Source organism: Vespula pensylvanica, chromosome 9, assembly GCF_014466175.1.
Source record: "Vespula pensylvanica isolate Volc-1 chromosome 9, ASM1446617v1, whole genome shotgun sequence".
NCBI lineage: Eukaryota > Metazoa > Arthropoda > Insecta > Hymenoptera > Vespidae > Vespula > Vespula pensylvanica.
In genome coordinates, this window is record NC_057693.1 from 8,191,875 (window position 1) to 8,214,105 (window position 22,231).

At 33.6% G+C, this 22,231-nt stretch overlaps 1 protein-coding gene across 2 annotated transcripts in view; it reads right to left on the reverse strand.

The window, feature by feature from the left end:
* LOC122631439 (zwei Ig domain protein zig-8) overlaps positions 1-17,566 on the reverse strand; it is an 82,896-nt gene extending 65,330 nt beyond the window's left edge. The window contains exon 1 of one of the 2 annotated variants that reach the window (XM_043817122.1): positions 17,279-17,566. In XM_043817122.1, coding sequence (XP_043673057.1) covers positions 17,279-17,291 — 13 coding nt within the window. In that variant the 5' untranslated portion in view covers positions 17,292-17,566. The remainder of the gene's footprint in view (positions 1-17,278) is intronic. The other variant, XM_043817124.1, reaches the window with a different exon arrangement.
* Between the last annotated feature and the right edge of the window lie 4,665 nt (positions 17,567-22,231).

Genomic DNA, 22,231 nt, shown 5'->3' on the forward strand with positions numbered 1-22,231 from the left:
CTCTCTCTCTCTCTCTCTCTCTCTCTCTCTCTCTCTCTCTCTATTTCACTCTCTCATTCATTCTCCCTGTATAACCTATCAGACTCCAATCTCGTTCTTTTTCTTTTTTTAGCTTTAAATTGCCAGACTTAACGAAGTTTTCTTTCTACTCCACTTTTTTCCATCCCAACATCAAGCTAAGAATCCTTCCCAATTGAAAGATCTTTAATGCCTACACTTTTCCCTCCCCTTGTGTTGTTCTTTATTTCATTTCTCTTTACATTATTTCTTTCTTTCTTTCATTTCTGTTTTTTTTTTTTTTTTATTTATCATACCGTAGAAAAAAGGAAGGAAAAAATAAAAAAAAAAGGGGAAACCTAAATCACGGTCGTAATGCTAACTCTAAACGTGTGCGTCTGTACAAGTAAAATGAATGGGTCAAATTGACGTGAGTGAAATGTTTTGTTTATACGTCGATATAAACGAAATGCCAATGTATCAATTTTCTTTATTAATCAAAGCAGAAATTATTGAACTCGTTAAAGTGGTTTTATTTCTATCGCGAACGAAAGGAGAAATAAATATGGGGTAAAACAAAATAAATAAATCTCACGACTGTTTCTCGTTTCCATTAAAGAAGAAAAATAAAAAAAAAGAGAGAAAAAAGCACTTTCTAAAATACTATAATTCATCGTTTTATGATTCATTAATTTATCCAAACGATTCTCTAATATTGCAATTTTTAATCGGAATAAATTTACATAAACATAAATAAACAGGTACATCTATATATCAGAAATTTCTTCAATCTATCAAATGAATCATATATATATATATATATATATATATATATATATATATATATAGTAATACACTTTCATGATATTCTTTCACAATTATAAAAGCTTAGAAATCAGTTCGAGTACCACGAAACGATCCTTTTTATTTTATTATTTTCTCCTTCTTTTTTTTCTTTTTTAAATTATATTTCACTCAAAGAATCGTCAAATCCGATTTGATTTGAGAGAGAGAGAGAGAGAGAGAGAGAGAGAGAGAGAGAGAGAGAAATGGTGCATTGGGAGTGAGGAGAGAGGGGAAGATTCGAAGGGTGACGGGGAGGTTCCGGGTAGGAGAGATGTGGAATGAGGTAGAATGGGGTGGAACGATGTTAAGGGGGTGGCCGAGGGAAGGGGTAGACCATCGAAAGAGAACCTTTTTGACGAAGCACGTAGCTCCGAGCTCTGTGGATTTGATTCTACTCTCGAATGTCCGGAATAACTCGACTCAGAGGACATAAATTCGTAAACGTTCTTGTGCTAATCCTCGAAGGATTATTCGTAGGGCTCGAAATACGATGGGTTTTAACTCGTATGCTGACGTGAACGTTTCACGGATGGACGACCGCATATACGATCTACCTACTACTCCGCGAGAAACGATTTTATCGCGAGATCAAATAATTATTAGATAAAACAAACCAATTTCAAAGTTCTCTTGCCTCGTCGCTCGTTCCATTAAAGTTTCTTCTTACTAGAAAGGGAAGAGAAAGAGAGAACATTGTTTTGTTCACGAATAATATCTCCTCGTTCATTCAAAAAGATAGTTAGTCCGATAAATTATTGCCAAGTAATTCGCGAGTTAGATAATCGGTTTTATAAGAAATTTAAATGGTTCATATAGAAATTCATTCATTTATTCATTCATTCATTCATGTATTCTTTTATTCATTCATTCAAACTTCGCGTTCTTAATTTCTTTTTCTGCCGTACTTAATATATATATAAAAAGAAAAAATCTACCCAAGAAATTTGTATTAATTCCAAAATTTTCATGTAGATTTATAATGTTGATAATTGAGAAAAAGAGGGAGAGACAGAAAGACATAGACGGAAGAATATATAACCGAGGATTAGGTCAAAGTTAAGTGAAAATTGTACGGGTAACTATATATCTAGAACGATTCCCTAGGGTGTAAAATAAGGGACAGCCGACTGATTAGGATCATATAGCAGTTAAGCAGGAGTAATGTTTAACGCACTAAACTCACCGTGACAGCGGAAACGCGCGTCTAAAAATACGACAACCACCAACGGTCACCACGCGCACGTCGCGTCGGTTACGTCGACCGCACCGCATTAAGCGACGTAGACGATTTCCATGCAAATAGCCAAATACATTCGTGGAAGCCGATAGTACGAAAGGATAGTCCGTATTGAGCGAACGATTCTCTCTCTCTTTCTCTCTCTCTCTCTCTTTCTCTCTCTCCCTCTCTCTCTCTCTCTCTCTCTCTATCTATGTATCTATCTATCTATCTATTTATCTATCTCTATCTCTAACTGTGTTGAACGAATCCTGAACGAAGAGAAGGATTTTATGATTATTTGCCTTTTGATCTATTTTCTCTCTCTCTCTCTCTCTCTCTCTCTCTCTTTATCACTCTATATCTATCTCTCTCTCTCCCTTTTTTTATTTGTTTTTATTATCTCTTATTATCCACCGTTAAAAGACACACGAGAGATTTTGCAAAATCGTTCATACGAAAATTCAAATAACCGACAACGGTGATATCTTTATATCGTTGATCAACGAATTGATTAGAACTACTTTTTGAAAATTTAGATAACATTGATGTTTATTAATTATAATAATGAATATTATATAAAAATTCCAAGAATAATAAGAAATAATGAAGTACCCGATATTATATATGACATAAAGCATATACTCTCTACTTCTTCTACTCTTCTACTTCTTCTTTTTCTTTTTCTTTATCTCCTTTTTTTTTCCCCGAGTAATTAAACGTCAGAAGAATCAAATACGATTCGATTCTCCAATTTCCAAGGCTATCGAATTCTCTTATCCGTTCTAGGATTTGTTAAAAGAGAAAATACCTTCCGAAAAATCAATCCGACATGACCGATCTTCTTTTCACCGATCGATGTAATACGAAACTCGGTCTTCTAATCGCAATTTTTCTCCTTGCATTAAAGTATCATTCGTAAGGTTTCTGACGTTTATACGATAACAGTCAATCTTTCTTATTGTCTTACGAATAAGTTAGATCTTAGAATGATATAACACCGTTTTAGAGATACGCACTATACACACACACACACACACATTCATACACATACACATACGTACAGAAATTCATTCGTAACGCACAGCTGCGTCTCTTTCGAACCACGAGTTTGTCCCTTTGAGAGTTTGGTATAGTGCCAACCATAACTCCTATAAGTTCATATAATAGAGAATATATTTCTATCTGTCCATATGACGAATCATACCCGAAGGATGTGTACGTATATTCACTTGATGATTTAACTTTGAAATCCTTTCTCTTTCTCTTTCTCTTTCTCTCTCTCTCTCTCTCTCTCTCTCTCTCTCTCTCTCTCTCTCTCTCTCTCATGAAAGTGTAAGCAAACACGTTAGCATCGCGACATTACGTAGACGTTACAACTTGGTACAACTGATTCCCAAGTGAATCCATTAAATTCGCTGACCGATCGTTTCTCACGAGTTCAACGAACCAGAGAAGAGAGAGAGAGAAAGAGAGAAAGGAGATAGCCGGCAAATTACTTCATTCCTAATATCAATAAAAAATGACATCGTTGCAATTATCGATTTGCTGAATAAAAACCATAAGAATTTCCAATGTTTCATATCCACTATAAATATTGATAGATATTTTATTGAAAATTCTTAATATTACTTATCGACGAAGCCAAATGGTATTATTATAAACGCTTATTAACACTAGTGTAAATAGTATTTATTTATTTGAAGATATAAAATATGTAGATAATGTATAATTGCGATATATTAATTATTAGCCAAAGCCGATCGACATCGAAAACACGATTATTTGCCCGGTGAGATATTATATGAATTCTAGCAATATTATTAAAATCGGACAATCGTCACGGAGATTAAACAATATTTAAATAAAAACATGTTACAGAGTATGCGCTTATTTACGAATAAAATAATAATAGTAATGATGATAATAATAATAATAATAATAATAATAATAATAATAATAATAATAATAATGCTCCTCAGAGTTTTTCGTTTGTTACGTCCTATCGAATATATGTACATACGCATATATGTACGTATGTATGTACATACATACATACATACATACATACATACATACATACGTAATTCACGATATCGAGCGTACCAATTTAATGGCTCTTCATTAATCGGATTTTCCTCAACGACAAAGCCAAGCAAACCTTTTCCGTTTCTAGTCTCCTCGTGGTACTGCACGTGACTGAATTGACGAATGCGAGTGACGTAAAAGCAATGAAATTTCTTCTCAATAAAAGATACTACTTTAGATTTTCTCAATCGTTATAAAAGTACTTACTTATTAGCAAAGAAGTAACAACTTCTTTTTATCCTTTTTTTAATTTTTTTATTTCCTTTTTTCTTACGAAAAACATTTATTAGCATATTTCCTCGAATGTAAAAAAAAAAGAATATGATTTCTCCTTTGATCAACGAGGTCATTCGTCAATTCTCATTATTATTACAATTATTAATACTATTAATACTATACTATATACATATCTATGCACACGTATTGAATTCTTATTGATTTCTCTATCATTAAATTTACGTTCAGCCATTAATAATAAAAAACGAAAAAATAATGTATATATCCCCGTGACGTTTACGAACGAAAAATAAATTCGTTCGAGCAGAAAAAAAAAGAGAGAGAGAGAGAAAATGATTCACTCTCAAAGTGAAAGAAAAAAAAGGAGGAAGAGAGGGAAAGAAAAAAATCAAAATCAAAATCAAAATGAAAATAAATAAATAAATAACTCGCGTTAGAATCTTTTGCGTGTATGTATGCACGCGTATCTCTGTTTACAAAACTGTAAACTTCCGACAATGGATTTAGAGTCACATGAGAAATGATGGTTAAGGTACGTGCTGAAAACTTGAACAAATATTCCACACTTTTGTTTAGTTTCGTTGTCTCGGTCAATAGGGACTGACGGTAGATATTGTCCATTGCATGAGGTCTCTAGAGAAGGATGGGTTGATGGGGTAGAGGAGGTTTAGGGGGAGTTAGAGTAGAGCCAACTTAGAAGTGAGAAGAGAGGATACACCCCGTTCTATGATACCGTTATCTATATGTTTTGCATAGGTTTCGATAAACTGGAACAAGCAATACGTAGATTTTCTTTTCTCGAGGGTATTCAAAAGTTATCATAGTTATTGTAAGGTAACTCGTTCATTGTTAACATCTTACAATTCCTTCCTCGGTTTTTACCATAAGTATAATCTGTGTGTTTTACGAAATTACGTAACACACACACACACATAACGTACAGAATAGAGAATTTGTAATTTCTCAATAATAACGTAAAACGAATCGCTATGCAATATTTCAATCGAAATTAATAGAGAAATTATTATTCGTTCTAACAAGGGATATTACAAAATGGTTATTGAATAATTTCTAATTCAATAAAATATAACAATGGATAATGGTTTAACAACGAACGAATCAATCTATCCAAATAATTGTTCTATTCAAAGATGAAAATAATTGAGGAATAGGATACGGAGTTAACGTAATAGAACAAGGAAAGTTATAGGCATCTGTATTATTCATCGTTAGAAATACGATCGTTTTGTTATAACGTTATCGATTACAATGGTATACAACGTTATAGAAATATTTACGTACGTTCTAACGCAAAATAATGCAACAAGATCTATCTATAATTTGATTTTCAAATCGTTAATCGTAAACGCGAAATAGATATTCCTTTATCAAAATTAAGCGTGGGATTAATAGAAACGAATATTTTCGTCGGAATTATTCAACGTCTGTTACATCGTTCCATCCTTTCTCTCAGCTTTCTTCACTTAAAACAGAGAAAATTCTATTTTTCAATTCTCCTTTCGTTTTCTAATTGTTTCAATACGTCGATCGTTTAATGAACTACTTTTCCTCCTCTCTTATTTTTCTTTGAGTTAATTATTACACGAGCTTCAAGAGAAATCTTTCTGTAAATTAGATTAATAACAAACGAGAGAATTTCTGTAATTACAGAATATGTAAAATTAAAATTGTAGATAGTATCTACCTTTGACTTGTACCAAAGTCACTCGTACTCGTATACCAAAAGTCATTAAACAATCTTGTCTGTGATTTTAACTAGCTACGTACCGTCAAACCATCGCGAAATTTCAACTATCTAACGTAGAAAGATGAAAATTCGAGAATGGATAATTTACGTACCTATATTTTCTTCCGTCAAAGATTTTGAAGTGAGATTAATCGTAAGTAAAAAGGGAATAAGAAATATCGCGATGTTAATTGTATCTATCTCACTCTGTATTTATCTCTCTCTCTCTCTCTCTCTCTCTCTCTCTCTCTCTCTCTCCCTCTCTCTTTCTCTCCCTTTTTAGTTTGACTATAAATATATTTATTTTAAATTATGACGATCTTTCTGTAGAAACCGAAACGTCGATACGTGCAAATATAGAATATAACTTTTCATTTTATATTTTACTTTAATTAATTATATATATTACATTAATACACAACACATAAATATTTTTATAAGAAATATATATATATATATAAATACATATACTGCAATATATCTTCAATATCATTTATATATAATCTTTACAAAAAAAAAATTCACCGCTTAGAAAAAAAGATCGAAAAAACTTTCGAATGAAATTTTCTGTTTGGTCGGATATAACAATAATTCGTTAGTTTTTTCTCCGCATGTATTTGCTTCTTTTTCTATTTCCTCCCTTTTTTCCCCTTTCTTTCTTCCTTTCTATCTCTCTTCCTTTTTCCCCTTTTTTCTAAGAAGAAATGCGACGTAAAACGGATAGAAAAAGACAGATTGATAAATCGAGGGAGTACAGAAATGGCAAGAGTCGTCTCCTCTCTCATATATGCAACCTTTACTCCGTAAGATATATTATTTCTTCTGCGACAATGTCAACCCTCTCTCGAATTCTATTCTTTTTTCCTTCTGTTTCTATCTTTCCTCCTTTTCTCTTCGCACGATTTATTCGAAAAGGAGGAGGAGAAGAAAGAGGAAGAAAAGGAGGAGGAGGGGAAGAAAGAGGAGAAGGAAAGCTTACTAGGATGGCTCGTGCAGCTGCTGTGTCGGTTTCTTCGCTACGAGAGAGAGAGAACGAGAGAAAAAGAGAGAGAGAGAGAGAGAGAGAGAGAGAGAAGGAGAGAGAGAGAGAAAGAGAGAGCAAGAACTTCTCAACCAACCCAAACCCCACCCCTTTTATTGAAAAATACGAGAAGAATCTTACGGAATACGTGGCGTAAAGCACGATCTTCTCATAGAAAATGGCTTGAAAATATCTTGGAAAGTCCCGATATCAAAGGGAAGACTTTTCACGGAGGAGTTTTCGATAGAAAGAGAAAGAGAAGGTAAATGCCAACGGCAGATCGGAGAGAGATCGTTAAAAGAACGAACGAACGAACGAACGAACGAACGAACGAACGAATGAACGAATGGACGGACCAACGAAAGAAAGAAAGGATAAAAAAACACACATACATTCGACAGAAAAAGAGAGAGAGAGAGAGACAGAGGGATGCACACAGATAAGAAAGACGAGAAAAAGAATCTACGTCATCTCTTTGTACCTAGTGCAACGACGACGAAGTCGATAATTAAAGGATTTCGAGATGTGTCTCGGTTGCGAATGTGAACGCTTGGTAAAAGTCGAAGAGGAAAAAAGAAAGGAAAATAATACAAAAAAAAAAGAGAGAGAGGGAGAGAAAAAAGAGTACAAATGTCGCCGAGTTAACGATTTTCTTCATTTTTGTCTTTCTATACTTCGACAAGACTTTGAGTATGTTTTTGTGTTCTGTACAAATTGCTTATCAATTATTCTATATATTTATCTTTCTCTCTCTCTCTTTCTTATGTTTCAGGAATACGAGATATATAATAGTCAATATCGTTTATCAATTATTATTACATAGGTATATATATATATATATATCTTTCATAATAATCGACAAAATTAAAATAGATTTTTTTTTCATCAAAGAAATCCGAAAGAGAAAGTAACAACCAAATAAGAAAGACATTTTGAAGAATATTTTAACAAGTTAGATATACATACAATGGATTGGTACGAAAAAGTATGTCAAATATTTGACTTGTTCTTCGTTCTGAAAAGAACGTAGTATACTCACTCGTTCGACATCTCCTTGATTCGCATACTTACGAGGGTTGCAAGTTTAAAAAGAAGTAAAGTCATATTCTCGAAGCGTCCTCCCTTGCTTTTCTATATTCTGACAGTTACTCTGATAGCTTCCTATCTCGCATCGAGAACAGCGTATCTTATCCGAGAAAGAAGTTCGATACACGAGGAACATTGAGAGTATAGAGAGGGAGAGAGAGAGAGAGAACGAGAGAGAGATAGAGGGTGAAAGGTGAGGGATAGAGAGCGGAAGAGAGAGAGAGAGAGAAAGGATGAAAGGTAGATAGAGAATGAGAGAGTGAAAGAGAGAGAGAGAGAGAGAGAGAGAAAGGGTGGAAGGTGAATAAAGAGAGAGAGAGAGAGAGAGAGAAGGCAGAAGGGAGAATAGATTGTAAGCAGCAAAAGGGTTGCGTCGATACTTCGACTTTTCGAGATTCTAGTATGTCAAGTTGTGGTAAAAGGTGACACAGGAAACTGATATGTGCTCTTTCCGATAAACATTTTCGGATCGTGCGACGCACTAAAGAAAGAAAGATAGATACAGAGAGAGAGAGAGAGAGAGAGAGAGAGGGAGGGAGAGAGGGAGATGTAATATCGACTAGAAATTCGATAACCTTTACTGGCATCAGTCGATATTTTGATAACACAAGAAGAATAAAAGAAAACGCAGACCACGCGAGAGATGCTATTGTTAATTCGGACTATATGGAAAGAAAGCTCGATCATATTTTTCTTTCTTTTTCTTTAAAGAATATAAAAAATTTTTCAAAAGTTCGATAAAAAGTAAGAATTACGTTTGTTCTCTTGAACTCGTTGCTTTGAAAGAGAAAAAAAAAAAGATGACATTATACGGACCATGAGTGATGGACTTGATTCTGATCAAATCGGATAAAAAGATCAAAGAGAAAAAAATGAAAAAACAGAACAAACAAAACGAAATAAACGAAAGGTCGAATTTATCGTCTACGGACGATATCTCAAACAAATTCTTTAATCCTTTAGGGAAGGTATCACGCTTCGAGACTCGTTAAAGTCAAGGAAGGACATAGAATTTCAATAGACACGCGATGTTCAGTAGTAGCAGTAGTAGTAGTAATAGTAGTAGTAGTACGTAGTAAACGAAAGAAAGAGAGAAAGAAAGAAAGAAAGAGAAAACAGAAAAAGAAAGAAAAGAAAGAGAATAAACAAAAGGAAGTTTATCCAACCTTAAGGATACCATCGTAAGACCCTATAAAGTAAGCAATGGCGAGCTTTCCTATCTACGATAGTAAATCTTTCGGGTGGCTAGGCCATGAGACTTAAATTCTTTACTATCCCAAAACGGCGTAGAGAAAGAAAGAGAGAGAAAAAGAGAGTGGGCTGGTTTCCGGTTGGACGATCGAAGAAGCTGCAAAAGGAGGAAAGAGAAAAGTCGTGATTTCTCGTCACGTCTTGAAACTTCTCTCGTTCTCAGCTGAAAAATATTTTTAAGACGGTACCTCTCCTAAACTCGGACATTGCGGAAGGATCGCGACAACCAAGAAAAAAAGAGAGAAAGAGGGAGAGAGAGAGAGAGAGAGAGAGAGAGAGCTCTCTTCTCTCGTTTACTATTTTTCTTTATTTTCTTTTCTTTTGTTTTTTGTTTTTATTTTTTTTTTTGTTTCATTTTTCACGTACATTTTTTTTCTCATTTTTTTCTCTCTTCCTTTTTTAATAAATATATCATCCCTTTCCTCTACCTTCTCTCTTCTATCCAGTTTCTTGTTCTTCGCAACGACAACGCATCCCTCTCAGATGTATGTTCTGTATATAACACTAGTTCAGAACCAACACCATCAGTAGCAGCAGTATCACCGTTATATGTCGTGCCGTTGAAATTTAAAGTCGCCTCATGAAAATATGGTCAGGTTGCAGAGAGGCAACGGCGAGTTTATATACTCGTTCTTGGAGTAGATATATTATATATCATAGAGTAGAGTACTGAAATATTATCAACAGAATTGGAACTGAAAATAATCTTTATAATAAAATATGTGTGTGTATATATATATATATATATAGGTGTAGAATTGTTTGTTAAGATAGTATTTTAAAGATTGTCAAGTTCGATTTATAATTTGCAACGACTATCTTAAATTTTGTTAATAATATTTTATTATATTCACTGTTCCAATTTAATAATTTGATGAAGTTCTATGTACGGTATATCATGCTTTCACAATTGCGAAACACAATTTGTGAAAACATAATTTATATGATAAAATTCATAATAAGAACTTAAATGAAATTTGTATTTTCCCCATTAATGCGCGAAATAATTGTATAATAAAATTACTTGTTCCGCGTTACGAAAGAATCATTTACAAAGAAGTAATTACTCGAAATCGAAAAAAAAGTAACATGAGATCACTTGACAATAATCGATATTTTTCCGATATTATATTCGTATTATTACATATTAAAAGCTTAAATAATTAAAAAATATATATATTACATAACTATCATAATTGACGAATGGATAGACGCAACGATGTGTGTATGTGTGCATTTATTTTTTTTCTTTCCTTTTTTCTTTTTTCAAAAGAATTCTCGATAATCAACGGAATTCATTTTCCAGGTCATTAGGTATGTTCGAGAAAGGAGAATCGATCTTTTCTCTTCGCGTTTCATGTACCTTTCGTGAACTTTCGGGATCGTCCCACGGCTATATCCACGATTTAAATAATTCATTCGAGCTTTCGAATAAAATAGCATTAATTAACTCCATTTCCGCTTTCTCTATTCAAACACAAAGCTCGACTTAACTTCCGAGAACTATAGGAATATACGTATGTATACATTTCAACATGTGAAATATTATCGATCAAAGAAGAGAAGAAGAAGAAAACGAGAAAGAAAAAAAAGAGAAAAACAAAAAGAACAAGAAGAAAAAAAGAAAGAAAACATAATTATTTAAGCATTATCTTATAACACGCCAATTTGTATCTCCAAAAAAAGAAAAAAGGAAAAAAAAAAAAGAAAAAAGAAGGGGAAACGCTGAGGAGTGTTTAATTTCTTTTTTTTTCTATTTTCTCTTTCACGAAACCTTTAAAAAGATCCAAGTAAGTGTGGGTGTCCGTAAGATTCGTTAAGATCAAACGTGAAAGCAAGAGAGATAGAGACAGATGGAGACAGAGATATGGACAGAGGTAGAGAGAGAGAGAGAGAGAAAGAGAGAGAGAGAGAGAGAGAGAGAGAGAGAGAGAGAGAGAAAATAAAAAAGTGAGACTAAAAGATGGTTTTAAAGACGAGGTTAAAGACAGCTTCGAGCCAAAGTAAGCTTCCTCGGTGACGACAGTGACGCGAACTCGACTTGCCAGAAAGTTACGAAGCGAGTGTCCCTTTTAAGTTAAGTCACTTGTTTATTCAACGAGGAATAGAGAGCTTTCGGGCGTCTCTCGAATCCTTACGATCGCCTGTCTCTTTTTTTTCCCTCTTGTCTTTCCTACCCCTCGTCACCCATCCCTCCATTCACCTCTCCTACCCATGGTTCCCTTATTTTTCAATCACATTCATTTTTAACGACGGTGACATGAAATCGATATCGAGAAACGAGTTAAGCTTTTACGAGTAAAATAAAAAAAAATGAAAAAGAAAGAGAAAGAGAGAGAGAGGGAAAGAGAAAGGGAAAGAAGGTGGCAGAGAGAGAAAGAAAAAGAGAGAGAGAGAGACGATAAGACGTAATCAGGTGATTTAAAAAAATTTTAATATCATTGCGAATTAGGAGAAAAAAATCACGTCTCGTAAAGAATAATTCATGAGAGAAATAAGATTTCGAGAATGACGATGGAAGAGTGGGGGTGTTTGGGAAGGTAAAAAAGGAGATGGAAGGTAGTGGTGAGGTGGGATAAGAGAAAGAAAGAAAGAAAGAAAGAAAGAAAGAAAAAAGAAAACAAGTAAGAAAGAAAGAAGAGAATACAACGACAACGACGAGGACTAAGGAAACTTTCATGGTGAAAGTTAATGGGCCGCACGACTCCACGTAAATTGGTCTTCCTCCCCTTCTTTCGATTAATTAATTAAGTGATTAATCAAATGAGAAAGTTCTCTTTACTAATTACAAAACGCTTTGCCCTAATTATGGGAGTAAAATGGAAGAAGAGGAATAAGAAGAAGAAGAAGAAAGAAAAGAAGAAAGAAGAAAGAAGAAGAAGAAGAAGGAAACGGTACAGGAGAACGGTAACGAAGTTCCACTCTATTCAAGTCCTTTTCCACCCTCCCAACCCTCCCAACCCTCCCTCCCTCCCTCCTTCCCTTCCTTCTTCCCTCCTTCTCTCCTTCTCCTTCTCTTTCTTACTCCCTTGTGAAAAGCTTTGCTTTTGTAATTATTATAGTTACGCCCTCTACGCTATAATATAACATTTCGTTTAAAATGATTCAAAATCGTTGTGAGACGACGCGAAACGTTATAGTTCCTGAGGATATTATCGTCATAAATTTGAGAACGGGTTATTTTCCTTACGGGGGGAGGGAGGTATCAAAGAGTAAGATGTTTGTTAGAGTTAAGACTTTTAATGATTATGTATGAATAATATATATATATATATACACACCCGCATTGTGTGTGTGTGTGTGTGTGTCTATGTACGTATGAAATGTATGTATATATGTATAAAATGTGTGTATAGGGAAATGTGAAGTGAAAGAGAGCTGTGCCATGGTAATTCTCAATATCCTTAGCGAAAGAGAAGGAATAGAAGGGACTTTTAAGCCCGTTGGGACTTTTCGAATTCATGTATGCGTGCGTACATACGTATATATCTATGTATGTATGCATGTATATATGTATGTATGTCTGAATCAAAAGGTCTGAAACTCCTACCTGTTTTTACAAGATTCATATCTGCAATGTAACATAGAACGTCGCATGACATACATAGGGTATCCCCAAAGAAATTTCATCCAAACGAAGAATCCTTTGCACTATTTCCTACGACTCACTTATTCTCTCTTTCTGTCTCTCTCTCTCTCTCTCTCTCTCTCTTTCTCTCGCTCTCTCGATCTCTTCCCTTTTCTCCCTCTTTAATGTCTTTCCTTTTCTTAGTATCGTCAATCCTCTTAAAATTGATCTGCTTTTCTTTTACCATTTAACCATTCCGATAAGATACTCCTTCCATTTATTCTTTAATTCGATCGGGATCGCGATTCGTTTTTTTATTTCGCTTTTTCGTTTTCTTTCTTCTTTCTCTAGAAACTTTTTCTCATGATATTTTTGAGTAATCTTCTTATCCCCCTTCAAAATTGTTATCTCTCCCGTCCAATTAGCTTGCTTTTCTACTTGAAAAAGAACAAGAAATAAAAAGGGGAGAACAAAAAATAGAAACGGTATCTAAAAACAGACGGACGGACAGATAGACAGATAGATAGAAAGAGAGGGAGAGAAAGAAAGAAATATCGTACGCGGTCGAAAGTTTACAGAGAGAAAGAGAGAGAGAGAGAGGGGGAGAGAGAGAGAGAACTAATTCGTTCGTTTTTTCGCAGGGAAAAAGAATTAAAAAAAAATAGAAAAGAAAATTTAAAAAAAATAAAATAAAATAAAATAAAATAGAACCGAGAGAACGTAAAAAATGAAGACGTATCTACCCGTGAAAAAAAAAGATTATTATAAAAAAAAAAAAAAAGAAGAAACAAAAAAAACACAAAAGAAAATTCACATTTTTCTTCCATAACGACGTGCAATTAAAATATTCCCCTTTTTTTATTTCCTCTTCTCTTTCCTTCTTCTTCCTTTGCTCTTTCTCCCTATTTCTTTCTTTTTTTTTTTTTTACTTTCTATTTTTTATTTTCTTTTCTCCTCATCCATGAATCCAAATGGCAGAAAGGGAAATATTTTACTGTTGAAGTTAAAACATTCATTTTTATCCTTACGGCCTTCCTACTTCTTCTTCTCCGTCCTCTTCCATCGTCGGCCCACGACCGCCACCACCCTTACCATTCCAACCCCTTAACAAATAAGCTATCTCAGCCGAGTAGGGATAATATCTAAGGAAAGAAAAAGATGTGTGTGTGTGAGAGAGAGAGAGAGAGAGAGAGTTGAGAAACTTTGTAGAGAAACGTGCTCGAGACGTTAGATGGTGGACATAAAAGTCTCTCAAATATCATAAAAAGGTTTCAACTTTCTCTCTCTCTCTCTCTCTCTCTCTCTCTCTCTCTCTCTCTCTCTCTCTCTTTCTTCCTCTCCCTCTCTCGAAATCTTAACTTACGTTACATACTAAAAACCTCAAGAATTTTCATAGTTCACTGAGAATAGTTCGGATAGTTTCTCGATCATGAAATATTTCGATAACCGAATCTAACGATTCTAACGATATCGTATAGTTTCGTGAAAAGGCACACGACACACATTCGAAAGAAAAAAAGTCGCTACGATATTTCATCGGTAAAGATAATTCAAGGAGATTTCGAGGTTAATAGCGAACACACGAAGAGAATAATTATAAAGAGGAAGGCGTTATCGGATTGTGCGTATCTAAGTTTAAAGAGGAAGAAAAACAAGAAAGAAAGAAAAAACATTTGAGTAAACTCGAGCATAATGTCTACGACTTTCATGTTTATTTACCTTTTTTTTTTCTGTCTCTCTCGCTTTATCTTCTTGTCCTCTGTCGTAATACGCTTATTATCGTTAATATTAGATAATATGATAATTACTTCGTAAAAGGTTCGTGAGAAAAGGAAAAAGTATTATAAAAAAGAGAAAACAGAAAAATATAAAAATTCTCCAAGTATATATATACATATATATGTATATATACTATATATATGTATTATATATATATATGTATATAAATATAGTATTATCTTTAATTTCTTTTCTTCGACCGTAAAACCTATATATAGCGTAAACGTTTATATATATGTACATATATAACGAGAAAAGAGATTTGTGCTTTAAAGCAAACGTTAGAAAGAGATAAAAATAGAAATAGAAATAGAAACGCAGACAGAGAGAAAGACAGAGAGACGGATAACAGAGAGAGAGAGAGAAAGAAAGAGAGAGAGAGAAAGAGAGAAAGTCAACGTCGGTTTTCGAGCAACTAAGCGCCTCTTGAATTCCACCTAGTCAGCTGATTTATGGTTGGAATTAGCCTTCTGTCTCTCTTCTTATACGACTATACACACATACATATACACAAAACACTCGTACACTCTCTCTCTTTCTCTCTGTCTTTTACACGTAGTTATATACATAGATAGAAAACATATACCGATACTTACGTTATATACAAGAACATATACGTTAACTGTATATACGTACGCGCCGATCACGTGAATAACTCTGGTTCTCTTCTGCGTGAAATTAATTTTAATTGTTCGTTAATTAGTTCTTACGGAAACTATGTGCAGCAAAGCATCGAGAAAGCCACGAGCTCGTTCTACTATGGCGAAGCCAAGCATTAATATCCCATCTCCTTTTCCTTCTCTCGGTTTCCTTTGTTCGTCTTCTGTCTCTCTCTCTCTCTCTCTCTCTCTCTCTCTGTCTCTCTCTCTCTCTCCTTTTCTCTCTTTCTTTCTCCCTCTTTTTTCTCTATTCTCTCTCTCTTTCTATTACTATTTCTCTCATTTCGCTTATATCATCAATTCTCTAATGATATATCTTAACTTTAGTTTCCGTTTTCTAAGAAGATTGTCCATATAAAGACATTTAATTTATTTATACATAACAAATTTATTTTTGATAAGCAATACAATCGCAACGTGTTCTTAAACTTTTATACATCGCGTATATCATTTTTGTATGTAACTATGTACGTAATCATTAAGTGTATCCCTTATAAAATAATATATGTCTATATATATATATACATGTTTTGTGTATAATACTTAATGTATAATATATATTATGTTACGTGTATAAAATGAAATATAATACCTATTGATATACGTTCAATTTTCTATTGATAAATTAAATATATCGGTAAATATACTTAATAATATAATTTACGGTAATTATACTCAATAATTTCACTATTTTTATTTCAACTAGTAGTATAAGGTTTTAAGATTTTTCTATTATTATAAAAGGAAGAAGAGAAGAAAAAACGATTAATATTTTAGGAATAAGTTCAGACAACGTGTATAAAGTGATCAAAGTTAAAAAATTCATTATACGAATGAAATTTAAAATAAAATCGATGGAAAGTGTCCGAAGAAGTGGAAAGATTAATTAGATTAAAAAAAATAAAAAAATAAAGAAATAAAATAAAATAAATAGATAAAAAAAAAAAGGTAGATAAAAAAGATTTTTATAGTGGACGAAGAGGAGGATAGGAGGAGGAATAACCGATGAATCGAGACGGATATCGAGTTGCACGATTTAATATCGAAAAAAAAAATAGGAAGAAAAAGGGACTATCACCGATACCAAAGTTATTTCGATCGATCTGAACACGAACACGGTTACACCTACGAACCTGGGATTAATTTTCCAACCGAAGATTGACTCGCGTTAAAAATCACGATACTTGCTGTATTTTCTTTCTCTATTTTTTTTTTTTTTTTTATGTAGCAACTAGTCTTTTCTTCTCTTTTTTTTTTAAGAACATCGTCCACTGCAGCAGAAAATTGAAATTATTTCATCGATACCTTCACGATCGATTTATTATTTCATTCGCCGCTTTAGTTTCAATTCGAACGAATTCGATACAGCGAAGGGAAATTACGATATTCTGTACTTTCTTTTTTCTTTTGCTTTCTTTCATTCGGTTTGCTTTTTCTATCCTATCCTAGCATATCCTATGGTCTATCAATTCTCGTTACATTTGTACATTTAATAAATTCGATCTTGAAAACGGACATAAGGATTTAAATAATATTCGCTGGATGAATTCATCGTTTCTTGAGAACGAGTTAAAATTAGATCTCGAGTTTTACAGGAAAACTCATTTACGTTGGCTTTTAAATAATCGAATAAGATAATAAATATTGATATTATCAAGAAAGACGTAATACGATCGATACGACGTAGATATAATTATACGACGTAGATTACAATTTTTATTACGATTATATTTTTTATACGATTACGCATACGTACATATATACAAGAAATATAAATATTTACCTGGTAGAAACATCCTATGTACTTCGATTCTTGTAATTTCAAGTTTCACGATAATAAAAAGCAGGGTAGGGAAGAACGTAGAAAGAAGAAAGACGAATCCATAAGTTGAATGCTGCTACTTCGCCGTTTTCGTCGCCATTTTCGAAGATTTAAGAGACGAAACATTTCAAAACTCTTTCTAACGTTGAATAATCTATGTCACTGTTTAACGCGTTCTATGGAAATAAATGTTGAACACCATGGATGATGGTTAATTCGATGTACGTGTAACACGACTGTGTGCGTCCGTGTTTAAAACTCGACTGAGAAGAAAGCAGCGAAAATTGTGACCTCGATAACGCATGAAGGACTTTCAAAACCACAACCGAATAGCTGTGAGATATAAATGTTTATTTTTCTTTTTCTTCCTTTGTTTCTTTGTTTCTATCTATCCACATTGTCCTTTAAGGAATCTTAACGATGTTCGACCTTAACCGTAGTTATGTCCTTGTTTTTCGTATTTTCTCTCTCTCTCTCTCTCTCTCTCGTCGATCTACGAAGCAATGTAAATCGATATAACGAGAGTCACGTTTCATTCCAACACGAACAAGCAAGTTTTTTTTCGTCGACCATTGAGTTTGGTTAATGTCCAATTTGTTTGTTATTTATGCGAAACGACACCGTTTAGAATTCTCTTCTTATTCTTCTTTTTTTCTTTATATCTCTCTTTCTCTCTTACAATACTCCGATTCGTATCACTCCCCCGTTGTCCCTATCTTTCTGCCTTTCTCTCTTTCTCTTTCTGTCTCTCTTTTTCTCTATCTCTCTATCTATCTATCTATCTATCTAACTCATTCTTCCTCTCTCTCTCTCTCTAGCGCGTGCGCTCACTCACTTTTTATCTTCAAACGTGTCGCACAAAAGCAATCCCTCGAAAAGTAGCAATCACGTACCACCCACGCTAGGAAATCAATTTCGAAGTTGACGAAACGTTCGACTTTTTTTTTCCTTCGTGTAATCAGAGATCCCCGTAGAGAGATTAAACGTTATCGGAATAAATATTTTTCAATTATACGAAGAACAGAATCAATCACGTTGATCTCATTAAATGATATATATATATATATTATATTATATATATATATTAATTAAAATTATCATATGTATTTCGATATAAATTTTCTATAGTTATCATATAATGAGTGTTATAAAAATTATGATAAAAAATGTATTTAAAAATTTTCATAAATAAGATAGAAAAAAAAAACGTCCATTCTCTATTAAATATCGTGAATATATTAATAATATAATATATTATGTTAATTATGAACTCGTAAAGTCTTTAACTTACGAACGAATGAACATTAATAAAGTGTGTCAGAAAACTCAGACGTTTCCGAGAGTAGTAGAAAATTTTCAAATCTATTACGTCATTAATCCTAAAATTTATCAGACAGATTTCACATATACTTAACAACGCGAATGTTCGTGGCTGATAATGCTAGTATGACGTTAACGCAACCGAAAAGCTTCGGGCGGTTCCTTGTTTCCTCTAGGCAGAGAAAGGAGTTAGAGGAGTTAGAAATATGGCACGAATTTTGACCAGGATTTGCAGCCACATGAAAAACATCTGTCAGGTGAGAGAAATTATGCATCTAGTTAAAAAGAAAAAAAGAAGAACGAAAAGAAATAAAACAACAACAACACAACAACAATTCGGACTATGTAATCTACGATGTTCATATAGTTCTATACTTGTGTATGTGTATGTATTGGTATATTTTATATATGTATATATATATAAATATATATATATCGTTAATAAATTTTTATATGTATTTAAACAAGAATTGCACGAACTAATTTTTTGGAGAATAAAGAATAAAAGTTTAGTATACAAACAAAGATTTCTGATTTGGTGACTAAGCGATAATCAATTGATTAATATTTACTAAGCATACATAATTGATTAACAACTCTGTTCTACAAATAAATAGTTAATTATTATTAATCCTTTATCGGTCGTTCTTTTTTTTTGTTTTTGATTCGTCGTTGTTTATTGCTATAAGAATTAATAGAATATTCCATTCATATTGTACATTCGTCGATCTTATGTATTTAACAAGCAATATGTACAAAAATAATAACAAATAATTACCTTTATATATATATATAAATTATAAACGATCGGATATAACTTTAACATGATCAATAATAATATGTCGCTATTAGAATAAATATCCCATTTATCCTGTTTCTGAAATACATCCGACTTATCCTAGCCGGCCATCTTGTATTGATAAAAGGAAAGTTCAAATGCTCAGAGTGCAAAAGTCTGAGGCCGCAAACTGAGTCGAAAGCCATCTCGATGCGCTTAAAAGTGTTCGGTGGTGTTTCACGAGAGTCGACCGATGCAATAAAACTTTGGAAATCTCTTAAGGTGGTAGAAAGAGAGAGAGAGAGAGAGAAAGAGAGAGAAAGAGAGAGAGGAGGGTGAAAGAGGTGGGAGAGGAATGGGCAGGTTGAGTTTCGAGTACGGTGTTAGGTCCAATACCGCGGTACGAAGCTCTCATGAATATTTAATCTTCCCCTACCCAACGTCACCCCACCCGCTGCCCTCCCCACCCTCCCAATATCCCCCAGATAGTGCCGATCGAATGTTAATGGCGTGCGAAGAACCGTCTCGATGGCCGATACTTCTCAACGCTCGATACAAATAGTTTAAATATCTATGCTACCATCCATCCTTGGTTAAATGTATTTAATAGATCGCATAAAAAAAGAGAGAAATGAAAGAAAAACAAATTAGAAAAATTGTAACCATATTTACATATTTCTATTTCATGCAAGATTCTTAAAAAGTTGAACTTAAAATCGTTGACTATATAAATCCTATTAAGAATTATCCCTTTGATTCTTCTTCTTTTTTTTTTTTCTTTCTTCTTTAACAACAAAAATTTATTTAATTTGATCATTTACTTACACAGTTCACGGTGTAACGTAGATTTGTAAATATAATTAATTTTTCAATGTCGGAGAGAATTATATATATAAATAAGATGCTTATGGCACGTCCGATATACACGCGATTGTTCTCTTAATAACTTTTAAAATATGTAAAACGTGTTTAAAAGGAAAAAAGAAAGAAAAAAAAAAAAGAAAAGAAAATGTTTTAAAAAGAGAACTATAGTGCTCTTTGATACAAACTCTCGTGGTATTATTTTCGGAATTATTCCATGGTATGCATCGTACGCTTAACACGTTAAACGATCGAGCGACGTGTCCCGATGGTTCTTTCCCGATTAAAATGCATCGCGAGTTAGAAAGATAGAGCACGAATTCGCGTTTAAGAAAACAACTAACGTAACGCGTGAAATGCTAACGAGCTTTTCCTTCAAAAGGGAGAAAGAGAGAGAGAGAGAGAGAGAGAGAGAGAGAGAGAGAGAGAGAGAGAGAGAGAGAGAAAGAAAGAAAGAAAGAGAAAAAGAGAGAGAAGCTGTTCCACTCTGGCGAAATAATAAACTTTCTCGAGTCTTTGGGTCTCTTTGATCGTAAAAAAAAAGAAAAGAAAAGAAAAAAAAATTGACAAAACGTTCTCTCATCGTGCGAAAACGAAAATAAAAAAGAAAAGGAAAAAGACGAAGAAAAAGAAAAAAAGCTGTACTAATAAACGCGACGCGACGACGTACACTTTTTCATGGAAATCAAAGTAAAGAAAAGACGACTAATAAGTTTCGACAAAGAACCATTAAAAAAAAAATTCTTTTAACTCGCGACGATAGTCCTCTAAGTGCAGCTTTTCCTCTTCTTTTTTCTTTTCCTTTTTTGACTCACATTTTTTTTATCAGAAATTTTGTACATAGCTATTTATAAAATGTAAAAACCGAAGAAATTGTTTCTACTTAAAACGTAATAATAAACCTAAACGCTTTCTTAAGTCATTAGAAAAAAAAAAGGAAAGAGGAAAAAGCAATGTGACAGATTAAAAACTAAAAAATAAAAACAATAAGAGAAGAAAAAAAGGAGAAGAGAAAAAAAATTACAAAATGTATGTAGTAGAGTCGAGCGAACGAAATACGACCATTAGTTCGAATGCCATATTGGATTGAGACATTGACGGAATAATAATTGCATACCTTTTATCGTTACATTTTATCTCTTACACTAACCTAGACATGTATTATCAATGTGACATTCGTATTCTCAGAGAAGAGTTATTGTTGTTGGTGAAAGAAAAGAGAGGTGAATAGAAGGGGTGAAGAAGGAAGGAGGGAAGAAGATGAGTATTCGTGTCTCGATCGTGAAACAATTTCGAGTATCAGAATCGAAAGAGAGTGAGATAGAGAAAGAAAGTGAGACACACACACAGAGAGAGAGAGAGAGAGAGAGAGAGAGAGAGAGAGAGAGAGAGAGAGAGAGAGTATCGTTTACGCCCGTATTTCTAACGACGAGATTGAGGAAAGGGGATAAAATGTTAGTTGATGGTGAGGGAAGGGATGCATGCTTTAGCATACATATGTAGATATATATATATGTGTATGTATGTATGTATGTATGTATGTATGTATATATGCATTTAAAAAAAAAAAGGAAGAAGGACGAAAAAGGAAAGAAGAAAAGGAAGAAGGAAAAAAGATAGAACAAAGGAAAAAAAAAAGAAAAGAAAGAAAGAAGTAAAAAGAAAAAGAAGAAGGAGGAATAGGAGAAGGAGAAGGAGGAAGAGAAGGATGAGGAGGAGAAGGAGGAGTAGAATAGAAGAAGGATAGAGAAACTCGAGGGAATCGGAGAACATGGCAGGTAGCGAGCGCTAACGTGATCTATGTGTTTTAATTCCGCGGTAAAGCCGTCCTTTATTTATTGGCTTTCGTTACAGGATATTGCTACAGACTTCGTCACGACGGCTCTTCTCCCTTTCCCTTTTCCTTTTTTTTTCTTTCTCACTCTCTCTCTCTCTCTCTCTCTCTCTCTCTCTCT